A 13154-nucleotide genomic window follows, 5' to 3' on the forward strand; every position below is an offset into this window, starting at 1 on the left:
GCGAAATATAATTTTGTATATACTCTTGTTTTCTGCAACTTGATTTCTGCCTCCCAGGGCTCTATTCGTCCAAACTAGTAAACAGTTAATTCTTTTCAGGATTTCTGTGCCCCCTTTTCCCTGAGCCTTGAGTGACGGAAGAAAAAAAAGGCAAGCCACTGAGCCTCGTAGATGACGCAGGCTAACATTTCGGAGCCAGCCCCGCTCCCCAGGTAGCAACGCTCCTCATCACCTTGCGGGGGGCCAGCTGCCACCTGCCTTGCCAAGCAGACACAGGATTGCCTTCCAGGCTCACAGCTGCCCTACGAAGAACATTATTATGATGATTTCTATTTTCCGTAAAGGAGGAAACTGGTCTCTGAAAGGTGAAGAATGGCTTTTGCTTAACTGGGCCTGTGAGGCAGAGAAATCTGCTTTGTGAGACACGGTCCCTCCCACTGCAGGGCCTTTAGCTCCCCTGGCCTATGTGACATTGACCGACCCTTATATGGCCCTGACATGCTTCCAAATGCTCCCCAAAGTGGAGCGGGACCAGCCCCATTGAGAACCACCAGGTAACATGGGGAGACTTTCCAGCTGGTACACAGCAGGGCCAGGATTCAAACCCGTATCCTGTTAGCCAGCAAGCATCCTCTCAGTAACAGAACAAACAGCCCAGGAATATAAGCATCACCTGAGGTCAGCCAGGGAACCAAGTGGGGACCATAAGAGGGGACTGGGGGAGGGGCAGAGGTCTGAGCCCTTCTTTCCAAACTGAGGTTCTACCCTCGCCTGTTTTCTCACGGTTTCTGAGTCCCTCTTGCTTCCCTGACCTCCTGCACTCCTTGTCCCCTCTCCCGACACCCTGTCTCCTGTTTTGATGCCGCCTTCCTAGTGGGCTGCCAGATGTCGGGATGTGCAGCCCAGGGGAGCCAGGGGCAGAGGCCTCATGTTCCAGGAAAGAAAAGGCGTCACAAACCCCGGACAGAACTTGGTGCTGTTGTCACTAGGGAGGGAACAGCATGGCCCCAACATTGACAAATAACCCTGTAGGCGGTGGGCCACCCTGCCCCCACCCCCTCCTGAAAGCGGATCCCTGCCTAGCATCAATGGGAATGAGCCCAAAGGACGCATCTGTGCCCCTGCCCCCCCGTGGGGGGTGTGGATGTGTGTGTTTGGAGGATGCCAACTGCCCCCCGCCCACCTTTGTGCCCCTTATAGTCACCCTGGGCCCCAGGACCAGCTTCTGAGCAGGCCCCGTGCCACACAGCGTGGGCAACGCCCCCAGGCAAGCTTTCACGCCCATGTGTGTGCCCCAAGCCTTCCCCAGTTATCCTCCCAACTTTGGGGGATACAAGCCCGAAAGCTAACCAAGACCTCAGTCACCAGGAGGTACTTTGCTAAAGGAAGACTCCCTCAGGATTTGCCCCCATTCCGCTGGGGAGGGGGTTCTCCAAACACCCCTGCCGACACCAGGGGCCATGGTCCTTCAGCTGACCTCAGGTGACGTTTGCAATCCTGGGCTGTTTGTTCTGTGAACTGAACATCTGACACCTTTTCAGGGAAATGTTTTTTCATTTGCAACATCTGGAAACAGCAAGAACATCTGGGGTGCCAGGAACAGGCCGCTCCATGGATGAAACCTGAACCCTCCTGTCCCACCTTCCGTAGTGCTGGCCCTCACCCCTGCTCCCCAGCGGGGGCTCCACTGTGCCAGATGAGGCCTGTGTGTGGGGCCGAGAGGGCGGCATCCAGACCTCTGCCTTCCTCACCGCCAACCCTGGCGTGGGAGGCGGGTCCACATCTCCCTAAAGCCAAACAGGCCCACCAGCAGCACAGGCTGTTCAAAAATGGAGGGTGGCAGGAGAATGAGATTCAACATCGTTCTTCCCCTCCTGAGGGTTAGAAGAATAGAGAGAGAGGGGACGAGAAAGAGAAAAGAGGCCGCCAGGAAGCTCAGGTCCTGGAGTGGGCTCGGCTGCTGGCTCAGGTGTGCCAGCGGGCCAGGTCCGGCTGTGCGCCGCCGCTCAGGGGCACCCACCGCCGCTGCTCAGGGGCACGCGCTGGTCTGACCCTGCGGCACAAAGTGGAGCTGAGACAAGCCCTGATCACTGTGGTTCCATCTACAACTCTGCTGACTGGCGAGATAAAGCCAGAGAGCCTTTTAGTTTCGGGCTTGGAGGCTTCCCAAGCTTCTCCTGCCTGTCCCCCACCCAAAGATACCTGGAGCTGTGGAGGTATCCTGAGAGTCCCCTGCCTGCTGAGTGGTGGGTTTTCTCTTAGCCGTCTCCACCTCAGCCCCTCCCCGTCAGCAGCTCCCAGCAAAATCTCCCACCAAGTGAGGGAGGGAGACCTCACACCAGGGCCTGGACCCCACCTTCTCCCAAGCAGCGCCATACTCAGACTGCTCTTGCTCAAGAACCTCCCTGGCTGCCTTACCCCTTACAGAGTCAAATCTCCACCAACCCCAACATGGCTGCCTGCACTCCAGCCAAGAGGCTGCACTCTGGGCCCCACCCGGTGCCTGGCCTGGGCCCACAGCTGCCCCCCAGGACCCCTACACCATTCTCCATTTCATCTACAAGACCCTGTGTGCTCAGCTAAGTGCCCGGGAATCTAGACTTCAGGATGGAAGGCTAGCGGGCCCTGGGGCAGCTGTGGGGTAGAGACACATGGAGGAAAACACTCTGTCCTGCAGACTGGGAGGTCCCAGCCCCCGGGGATGTCCACCGCAGACCTGAGCTGTGGTGCCCAAGCTGGGGTGACTTTTGAGCTTTAGCAGCACAGCTGACAAAAGAGCCCGCCCTTCCCTGGGCTCCCCAGAGAGCTGGTGCCTCCCCTGGGTCCCGATTTGCATGGCAGGAAGGGGCCTGGTGGGGATGAGGCAGGGAGGGGACAGGCTACAGCCCAGGCAGTTGCACGTTTTCCCCGCAGGAGCCTTCGTCGTCATCATCAGGGGCTTCGGGTCAGAGACGGAGCGGTGACCATGGCCGGGCCGGAGCTGTCCCCTGGGCCCAGCAACTGGCTGCTGGTGTTGCTGATGCTTCTGTCAGGTACGGCCCCCTTCGACGAGGACTGCTGGTTTTACTCTCTGTCTCTGTTTCCACTGGTTCCATCTCCTGCTCTCTGCACCCTCCTCGCTCTCTCACTTTCTGCCTCCTGTCTCCTTCTGACTGCTGCCCTGGGGCCTGGGTCTGTGGGGACCAGCCAGGCCGACAGGCTCAGGGCTCTGCAGCCCCAGCCCCTCTCCGGCCTGCAGGTGTGTGGCAGAGCTAGGCATGTGGGGTTGGTGGTTCTGACTGCGGAAGAGCCAGACCAAGGAGGAAGAGAGGAGTGTGGTTCATTCACCAAGGACACTACGTTGGGGGAGGCAGGGGAGAGGCTGGTGCCAGTGAGACCCTGGAACATACATATTCCAGAAATGGTCTCCCTGCATGAGGACCGGAGAGCTCTTTAGCTGTGCCTTCCCTCTGGTCTCCTCCAGGTGCCTGCTCAAAGCCGAAGGGAGCCGGGAGGTGACCGCACCCCACTCCTGTCTCTCCATAGCAGGGCTGGGGAGGGCTGAGGGGTCTAGAAGCAGCTGTCACTGTCGCTGTTCGGGAGGAGGAAGTAGGAGGGAGTGGGTCTGGGAACTCAGAGGGCAGAGGGCGTGCGGAGGTCGGGCAGCCAGCTTCAAGGAGAGGATCTGACCTTGCTCTGCCCACTTCCTCCCAACCTGCAGGTGAGACTGTGTTTGCAGCCCCAATGTCGAAGCTCGTCCCGAATCCCACAGGTCAGCAAATTCCCCTGCCCCTTCTGGGGTCAAGGATGCCTGTGTCCAATGCTAGTCACTGTCCTTATGGCTGTCCCATGTGTCCTTGTCCTCTTGGGTCTCCCCATCCAGAACTCCCATCTCTAGGCCTCCTTAGGGTCTCCCTCTCCAAGGCCTGGCTCCCAGGCCCCTCGCCATGCTCCAGCCCCACCCCCTGCCAGTTGTCACATTCAATAGAGTGTCCCAGGCCTAGTGACTGAGGGGCTGGGCTAGTCAAGCTGGAGAGTCAGACTCAGCCCCAGAAGGAGCCCATAACCTTAGGGGCTCTGATAGCGCAGAGGGGCTCAGAGTTTCCTCGGGGGCCAGTCTGGGCATAGTGAGGCAGTGGGGAGGCTTCTTGAAGCAAGTGGGTGAGGAGCACATGCCAAGCTGAGAAAGAAGAGTTAGGAATAAAAAGGTGAGCAGGTCCATGTAGGCGGGTAGAGGAAGGTGATGGAGGAAAGAGGGGCAGGGGAATCAATGGGGTCAGATGGGGGAGGCTCAATTGCCAGGCTAAGGATTTGTGGGGAGCCCCTGAGGATTTCAGGCTGGCGCAGGGCAGTCCAGGGCAGGAAGGGGTGGGAGCACGGGCCAGGTGGGAGGCTGTCCGGGTGTGAGGCCTGGGTCAGGCTGTTGTAATGGTCATGGAGAGGAATCCAAAGGTTCCAGAGCCCTTCTAAAGGACAATCAAATGCTAGGAAGGGGTGGGGTCCGGAGGTTTGGCCTGTGGTCTCTTACGTGGCTCCACTCCCCCACACCTCTGCCTCATGATTATCCCACACCCTGAGAGGCAAGGACAGACTGGGGGGCTGAGCCAGGGGTATGTGCCGCCCAGGGTAGGGGCCCATGGGGGGCTGGCAGTCGGGAGATCACTGGGTAGGATTTTGATCTAGGCCTTGGCGTCCACAGGAAGCCCTTGTTCCCAGATCTGGCAGTACCCGCGTTTCGTGGCCAAGAAACGAGGTTCCGTGGTGGAAATAAAGTGCAACATGGACGTCCTGGGCAGCGTGAGCTGGCTCTGGAAGCGGGATATGGACTCGGAGCCCAAGGAGCTGGCTCTGGACCCAGGACGCATCATGCAGACCCAGGCCAACCACAGTGCCACCCTCACCATTAAGGGCATCCAGTTTCAGGACAACGGCATCTACTTCTGTCAGCTAAAGTGCCGGGATGCGCCCCCTGAGAGTGGCTGTGGCACTGAACTTCGAGTTCTGGGTGGGTGTGGGGACTGCCCTCCAGCCTGGGGGACTGGGGAAGCGAACGGGGCCACAGGGAGCCATCCACACCCCACCCCAGCATGCCACCAGTGAGAGGCCACATTGTGGAGATGACCATGGCCCTAGAGCACCCAGGAGAGCCTCTCAGAAGGTCCTGGGGGGTGCAGGCCCAAAGCAGGGCCCCAGCCTCATCAGCCCTGTCCCACATCCCATCAGGATTCAGCACCTTGGCTCAGCTGAAGCGGCGGAACGCGCTGAAAGACGGCATCATTATGATCCAGACCACACTCATCATCCTCTTCATCACTGTGCCCATCTTCCTGCTGCTGGACAAGGTGACCTTAGGGGGCAGGGAGGCCACCATGGGGCAGGGTCTCCATCTCCCCAGCCCGGAGTTTGCCCGTTGACTCGCCTGCTCCTTTGCTCCTTCCTTCATTCAGTTGTGTTTGCAGAGGGGCCTCACCCCCTGACCCCTGACTCCTCACCCCTGACCCCTCACCCCTGACCCTTGACCCCAGGCCAATCTCTCTGGTCCTTCCCAGCCTGGCCCAACAGTGGGTGGGGTAGGGGATGTAAACACTCTGCTCTCCCTCTCTTGCCCCACCAGGATGACAGCAAGCCTGGGATGGAAGAAGACCACACCTACGAGGTAAGGAGCATGGCAGACCCCCAGCTCTGAGGGCTGTGGGGGTGGCCAGTAGTACCATCTGTTGGTGTGGTGGGGGAGTGGCCAAGGTCTGAGCTCCATTCCCTGTCTCCAGGGCCTGAACATTGACCAGACAGCCACCTACGAGGACATAGTGACTCTGCGGACAGGGGAGGTGAAGTGGTCAGTGGGTGAACACCCAGGCCAGGAGTGAGAGTCCAGCCCTCCCCACGACCCTGGGCACAGCCTTCTGGGCCCTCACTGACTGCTTCAGAGCCACCTGGCTCCCAGTCCATCCCTTTCCCTTGGACCCCCTGTTGGCCTCCAAAGCTGACCTGGCAGATCTGCCTGCCCCTTCAGCCCCTAGTCCCCAGCTCCTGCCAAAGGGACTGGAGTGGAAGGACCAGGGGACAGTGATTTGGAGCAGGGAGTTCTCTGGGGATAGACTGGACCCAGCCTTCTCAGGGTGCTATGCCGCGATCTATGCCACGTTCTGGACAGAGAAGGCACAGACTTGTCTGCAAACTGCAAATGGACTACAGCTTCCTGGGAAGCCTGGGAAGGGCCAAGGCCCACGCCCACTTGGCCTCAGATGGGCCACCAAGATCTTCATTCCTCTCCTACCCTGTCCCACCCCAGGGGGCTCCTAGCCTTGAGCCCATTCTCCCATGGAATAAACAATGTGTCTTAAGAAACCACACCCAAGCTTGTGACATCTATGGGTATGGGGTGAATGAGAGTATCTGTTTGAGCACAAATGTTTGAGCCCCTGTGGGACTGTGGGGTGTGGGAGGGGACAACTGCCATGGGGCTCATGGACTCTCCTGGGCTCACTTGTTGCTTCTCTCTGAAGGTCCATCTGGGACCTGTGGCTGTATCCTCCTTTATTCCTGTGCTCTGACCCCCGCTGGGCCCAGTGCAGCTGGAGAAAGGCTGACTGAACTGCTCTCCTCCTCCGTGGGGCCGTCCTCATCCTGCATTCCCGCTGAGTCCTGCTCCGTAGGGCAGGGGTCTCAGCCCTGAAGGAGCTTTCGCTGCTCTGCCCATTCTAATCCTACTGTCCTTCAAGGCCCTCCACCTACGGGGAGCCCTCCCAGAGTGCCCCAGTCCCTGCCCAGTCCTTGTTCAGACCCTAGCTCTGCCTCTCTGACTTAGCTATAGCCTTGTGCTGCCCCCACTGGCCTTGTTTTCCAGTTAAACTAGAAGCTGCCTGAGGGCAGGAGACTCCCTGCTTCCAGCACCCCCACCCCCACCCCACTGGCCCCCACCAAGCCTGGAAACTTGTTTTCTTGTTGTTTGACCCAGAGCCAGGTAAGAGAGACTCCTAGAGAAGGTTTGTGGTGGTAAACTTTGGGGGAGGGGAGCCTTAGTCAGGTGACCCCCTCATTTTCCAATCATCACATCAGAAGCCTCCTAGGGTTACAAGGTCACCACAAAGTGGTCCCTAGGGCCCTACAAATTAGGGCCCCAACATGCCAGCTGCTGGGGTGACTGGGAACAGCTTACAGCTGGGAGCTCAAGTGCAAAGCCAGGCAGTGCTCCACTTCCTGTCGACCTTGGGGAGACCCTTAAAACACTTCTTTGCCATTCATGCTCTGGATTCAGGCGGGAGAAACCCCTGCCCTTGGGGAACTGGAGAGCCAAGAACCCTGGCATGTGGGGACCAGTGACAGCAGCTTTCCCCTGGAACTCTGGGTGGGGCAGGCGGCTAAGGCATCCAGCCCCGGGATTCAAGTCACTCTCTCCATTGCTCAGTGATGCCCACCTGGAGCCAGGCTGGGCCAAGCAGGGCCAGGCCTGCTCCCTCTCTGGTCTCTGGGCTGCCACAGGGACCTGGCTTGTTTTGGCATCTGCCTCCACTGAGCTGGAGCCCTTCCTCTCTGGCTGCTTTGCATAGTGGCACTAATTCTGTCCTCCTACCTCCACCAGGGACCCTGGAGGTGGGGGGCAGTCTTCACTTCTCCCCGCTGCAGGGTCTCCCCATGCTTGGGGCTGCCCTGAGTTAAGGGAGGCCTTGACTTCACCAAAGACAATTTAATACCTTTGAATAACTAACTGAGTTTCCCTAACGCTCTGAAGTGTTGTCAGCAGAGAATCATTTGAGCCGCCAGGCCCGCCTTCTCTGCCAGACACCCCCGAAGGCATTTGCCTTCATGGTTATGAGACAGAAGCCCTTCCTGGTCTGTTTCTCTGGGGCTGTCGTCATGTCCGACTCCGGCAGTGGAAACAAAGGTGGGTGATGCTGGTGGGGATGATGAACGTCTCAGGCCTCAGATGTCTGTATCTGCAAAATGGGAATCATAAAACCCACTTGAGGGACGGGAGTTGAATCAGATGCTGGGTTGTTGTTTTTTTTTTTTATTATCATACAGTAAAATTCACTTTGTTTTCCTTCAGTGTATAGTTTGATGAATTCTATCCAGCATGTATACAGGTTTGTATAACTACCACCACAATCAAGACACAGAACATGAACCAAAACCTTTTACTGGCCACCCCAACTATTTACATATTGAGCACCTCTTAAGGCTAATAAAATTTTATCGAGCATCTCCATATTCATTTACATGGTCTTGCCTCAGCCCCAGCACACCCTGGAAGGGGTACTGTCTTTGCCAAGGTTTCCCGTTGCTCACCAATCCCAAAGCCTCGAAGGCCCCACTCCTTCCTAATAGGCCGAAGGTGGAGTCACTGGCATCCTCCAGGGGTCCAGCTTTAGCTGGGCTGCTTCTTGGCCCTCCCCCTCCCCAGAATGCAGCTCTGAGGCCCCTTGGTGGGCACATGCCTCACTGCCCACTGGGGGAATCCAGCCCAGTCCCTGGGGCCCTGGTGTAAGCACAGGCTGCTTCCTCCTCCTCTGTTCTAGCTTGACTTCCTGCCCTCTTGCTGCAGGTGCTGCGAGGCCTGGGGCGCTCTGAGCAAGGGTTTGGGTATTTTTCCAGCAGATTGGAGGTGAGAAAAAAACAAAACAAAACAAAACGCGAAAAGCTGCCCCTGTTTGGGTGCCCCTGGCAGGTGGTGTTCGTCTGTCAGCAGGTGTCTAGCCTGGCGGGGTCTTCTGTGAAGGGCCTCAAAGGCCATCTCAGCACACGGGGTTTCGGAGTCCCAGATTCTGTCCCCACATGCTCTGCTCCCTTTAGATGACCTCAGTAGCTGGATTCAGGCCCACATCAGTGAAATTCCTGAATCTGTCGCTGCTGCCCACGCTGCACCTGGTCATGGCCCCTCGGGAACTGCCGGTGACTCAGTTGCAAACAAAAACAAAAACAGCCCCCACAAACCTTCTACTTGGACCCCCTCAGCTGCCGTCTCTAGCCAAAAAGCCCTTTCTCTGAAACTTAGGTGAGTCCACAAAGAACAAAACTTAACAAGCATTAAATCTCGAATTCAGAGTAGTTTGTTAAAACTCATTTAGATGAATCCTAAAGCAATTTTCAAACTGAAAAAAGAGAGAGACATTTGTCTCTGGGGCCTAACACCACTTTCTCACATTGCATGAGCGGGAGGGCCAGACACCCTGTGAGGACCCACTTAGGGCTCGTGTTCTGAAAGTTGCGGGTCCATGCAGAGTGTTTGCGTGTGCTTGGGGTCGACATCTGCACGCTGCCCTGTCTACTTTTTCACTTAAATATTTTCATGTACATATTTCCGTGCATTGCAAGATCCTGTACTCCTTATTATTATTTTTTGTACTTGTTATTTTATTTTTTAAAGAATTTCTTTATTTATTTTTAGAGAGAGGGGAAGGAAGGGAAAAAGAGAGGGGGAGAAACATTGATGTGTGAGAGATACATTGATCAGTTGCCTCTTGCACACCCCCACTTGGGGACCTGGCTCGAAATCCAGGGATGTGCCCCGACCTGGAATCGAACCAGTGACCCTTCGGTGCTCAGGCCAGCACACAGTCCACAGAGCCAAACCAGCCAGGTCTGTATTTGTTATTTTAAATCGTTCTAGTATGAGGAGGACATCGAGGCACAACGTGGCCTGCCTTGTCATTTCTGGCCAGGTCGATATTTCTGGCCGAGTTCTTTCCTTGGCACAGACCTTCTAACCGCTCAATCCACCAAGCAAGTGCTTGTTGCGTTCCTGGACCTGGGACCATGCCGACTGCCATTCCACACCCCGCCCCCCCCCAAGGCTACTCTCTCGCTTCTATATCTTAGCTATTTCCTTCACAGCAGTTTTCACAATGTGAAAAGTCTGTATATATTTTACCATTATGTATTTATCTGTTTGCTATTGTCTCTCTCCCTGTAGACTGCAAGCTCCAGCAGAGAAGGGATCGTGTCTTTTGTTCATCTCGGTATGCCCCTCTGCCTGGCATGATGTCTGGCATATGGAAGGAGCAATAACAACTTGTTGAATCAGTTGACTACAAGAATAAGAGAATGAATGAATGAATGAGTGAGTGAGTGAATGAATGAACGAATGAGTGAATGACATGAATCCGGCCTCAAACAGCCGACAGTCCCATAAGGGGAAAAAGATGCCCACACATAACCACAGAATAAGGTGAAAGGAGGCAGACGTTATTTCCAGCTGCAGTCACCAATCAGGTAAGCACCCCAGACTTCCCCCAGCTGCTGAACGCACCTTGCTTCTTATGACTGCTTTTTCAATCGGCCTGTCTTCCTGGGGAATAAGGCACCATGTGGAAATTACTTAGTAGGTCCAGTTATGGAGATTGCTGTGCATTTCTTGATTGTTCAGAGATCCTCAACCAGTTGTAAACAACACGCTCCAAGACCTGCCCTCCATGCTTGAGCCCTCTGGCTAACCCTGGGGTCCGATGAGATAAAGGAAGTGAAAACACAGTGCACACTGAAACGTGCAATACAAATGTGAGCTATGCTGTGGCTTGGTTCATTAAATCGGGTGACAGCAGGTTGTTTTTCTGCCGCTTTTCTTGGTGCTTATGGACCTCATGCTGGGCTGCAGCTCCTTGCGTTCAATTGCCCCCGCCTTCCTTGAACATCTGAGCGGAGAGTTGATGCTGCCCCACTAGCACTGTGCTGAGGAAAGTTCTGTCCACACCCAGCAGCTCCTGTGTCTCTGCGAAAGGAGGCTTCTAAAGAGCTTGGTGCTCTGGGAACACCAGGCTCTGGGCAGCCATCCCTTAGGAACTGGGAGACTCCAGGCAAACTGCTTTATCTCTTTCAGCCTGAGCGTTCACTATGAAATGGGCCTCCCCACTTCATCACCCAGGACAGTACCTGGTGCATGGTGGGCACTCAGGAGTGTTGATCTTTTTCCCCATCTCCCCTGGAGAAGACCATGGGAATCCCCACATAATACCCTCTAAAGACTTTGACTCAGTGCCCTGAGTGATCAGCATGGCGTTCAGACCCATGCTGGAAGTGTAACCGATTGAAGTAAGCAGAGTATACTAATCAGGTGGTAATTATAGAATAGGCTGTACTAACAAACTCATGGAAGATTCGTGTATTAAAAGTTTCATTATAAGTATTTGATAGACATCAGCAGTGGCAGCTCCTGCTTAACCAAGGAATGACCGTGACCACAGGAAATTGGGCAAGTGTTAGCAATTCACATCCTGTTCCCAGATATCAGCAGTGAACCTGTGGATGGAGCCGTGAAACTACGTGATGACGTACGCAGGAGATAACATTGAAACACTCAAGAGCAGAGCTCAGAAACTGCACGTCGCCAGAAATTCCTTAGCTTCCCTCTTCCCGTGGTTCCCCTATATAAAGTAGCCAGGACACCTGAGATGCCAAGATGGGCTTTGAGACGAGAGTCCCTCATCTTCCAGGTGGCCGGCACCTGAATAAAACCACTTTCCTTTACATCAGGACCTGCCTCTCGAGTGTTGGCTTTTGAAGCGGCGGGCAGCAGGCCCTGTGTTTGGTTACATTTTGGGGCGACTCTGGTGGGATAAGGTGGACTCGGGTAAGGCCCGGAGTGCCCGGGCTGGAGTCCCAGCTGCTTGTGGCTGGCTGCCCCCATGGCAGGGATTGCAGGAATTTCCCAACCGCTGCTGAGAGTTCTTTATCTCTCGGACTCTCCCTGCTCTCCCTCTCAAGGCATCAGCCAACTTTAAATGCTTTGCTGGAAAAAGGAAGCAGGTGGGCTGGTGAGTCTAAACTGGATGAAGTCCCTGGTGTGCACAACCAGGAGCCCCCAGCCCCACTGTCTGGGTTCTTTGACCCGTGTGGGAGTCCGTAGAAACCAATAGGCGCTGCCCCGATGCAGGCACAGCTCAGTGACAAAGAAAAGTCCCAAGTCCCCGTGCGGGATTAGGAGCATGCTTTTAGTGCTCTGGTTTGCGGATTTCTGGGTTGGGGATATACGTTCTGTTTGAAAGCTCTCATCTGTCTGTTCTGTTTGGGAGTTCTCTGAGAGCTCTTTTCTGTCTCAAGTGAAACTTTGGCTGTGGTCATTCTTTGCTTGCTGTCTTATCTTTTAAGGGCTTGGCTTGCTCCTTGCTGTTTTGTTCACACAGGGAATCTTCTGTCTTTGTCATTAGGGTGTTGTGCCATTTAAAACTGGTTAAAGTAGCCCTGGCTGGTGTAGCTCAATGGATTGAGCACAGGCCTGTGAACCAAAGGGTCACCGGCTCAATTCTTGATCAGGGCACATGCCTGGGTTGCAGGCCACGTCCCCAGTAAGGGGTATATGAGAGGCAACCACACATTGATGTTCCTCTCCCTCTTTCTCCTTCCCTTCTCTCTAAAAATAAATAAATAAAATCTTTAAAAAAACTTGTGAAGGTCATTCTTGCTAATGTCCTAGTCCCTCCTTTTAGAGGATTTAGTTTGAGAGTACTCCTTGTTTGAGGTTTGTCTTTGCTTTAAGTGTTGTTTTGGCTGTCTTTTGAATTGGACAGCTTGGTCTGGATTCCACCAGAGAATTCATTAGGTCACATTTTAGCTGACTGGTCAATTTACCACTGTTAGTCAATGACTAATTAAAATTGTTTCGCCAAATGTTTGGTAAATGGGATAAGATCTCTTGTGTGCAAATTTTCATGTTGTTACATCACAAGGATTCTATTCAGAAAGGATTTAAACTTATGGTTCAAAGAGGGCGGAAGATCTCACTCCCCTCCCAGACTGTAAACTGGTAAAAGAGAAAAATGAGGAGATAAGTCTTTTAAGCAACTCTGGGTCCTCCTCCGGACACAGGAGCTGTGGTGGCCCAGGGAACAATGGGGACATTAATGGTACTCCCCCATGTCCTATAAAAGCAGCAGGGGCAACTGCTTCATTTCAATATAATGGAGGAAAATGGGCACTTTTAAACTCCAGCGGCCAAAGCTAGCCAAGCCTATCTTCCCCACCTCTTCTCCAGCCTCCTTAAAGTTGGCAAGGACAAACAGACAAAAACATAAAAATCTTGTCTTCTCTAAAATTATTAATAATACTGTTTATATGTATGGTAAATGAGAACTATCTCAAATGTTTTTTTCTTTTCCAGAAGTATATGGTCTGGAAAAATATTTGCTATTAAAGCTGGTTTAAGTTTAATTGATATCTTTTAAAGTTATTAACATAAAATA

The 13154-nt window shown here is 54.2% G+C and overlaps 1 protein-coding gene across 1 annotated transcript; it reads left to right on the forward strand.

The window, feature by feature from the left end:
- Positions 1 to 2856: 2856 nt before the first annotated feature.
- Positions 2857 to 6325, forward strand: CD79B (CD79b molecule). The gene is made up of 6 exons (XM_024573471.3): positions 2857 to 3032; positions 3701 to 3751; positions 4679 to 4984; positions 5203 to 5321; positions 5594 to 5635; positions 5748 to 6325. Exons 1-6 carry the CDS (start codon positions 2966 to 2968, stop codon positions 5844 to 5846), a joined length of 684 nt encoding a protein of 227 aa, XP_024429239.1. The 5' UTR covers positions 2857 to 2965; the 3' UTR covers positions 5847 to 6325.
- Positions 6326 to 13154: the final 6829 nt, after the last annotated feature.

This window comes from Desmodus rotundus, chromosome 9 (genome assembly GCF_022682495.2).
Source record: "Desmodus rotundus isolate HL8 chromosome 9, HLdesRot8A.1, whole genome shotgun sequence".
NCBI classification, from domain to species: Eukaryota; Metazoa; Chordata; class Mammalia; order Chiroptera; family Phyllostomidae; genus Desmodus; species Desmodus rotundus.

Excerpts from the sequence above, each read along its gene's own strand:
- CD79B (XM_024573471.3), top strand. The coding sequence starts at position 2,966 with ATGGCCGGGCCGGAGCTGTCCCCTGGGCCCAGCAACTGGCTGCTGGTG. Across the intron at positions 3,033-3,700 it reads GTTGCTGATGCTTCTGTCAG|GTGAGACTGTGTTTGCAGCC; the intron begins GTACGGCCCCCT and ends CCCAACCTGCAG. Across the intron at positions 4,985-5,202 it reads CACTGAACTTCGAGTTCTGG|GATTCAGCACCTTGGCTCAG; the intron begins GTGGGTGTGGGG and ends ACATCCCATCAG.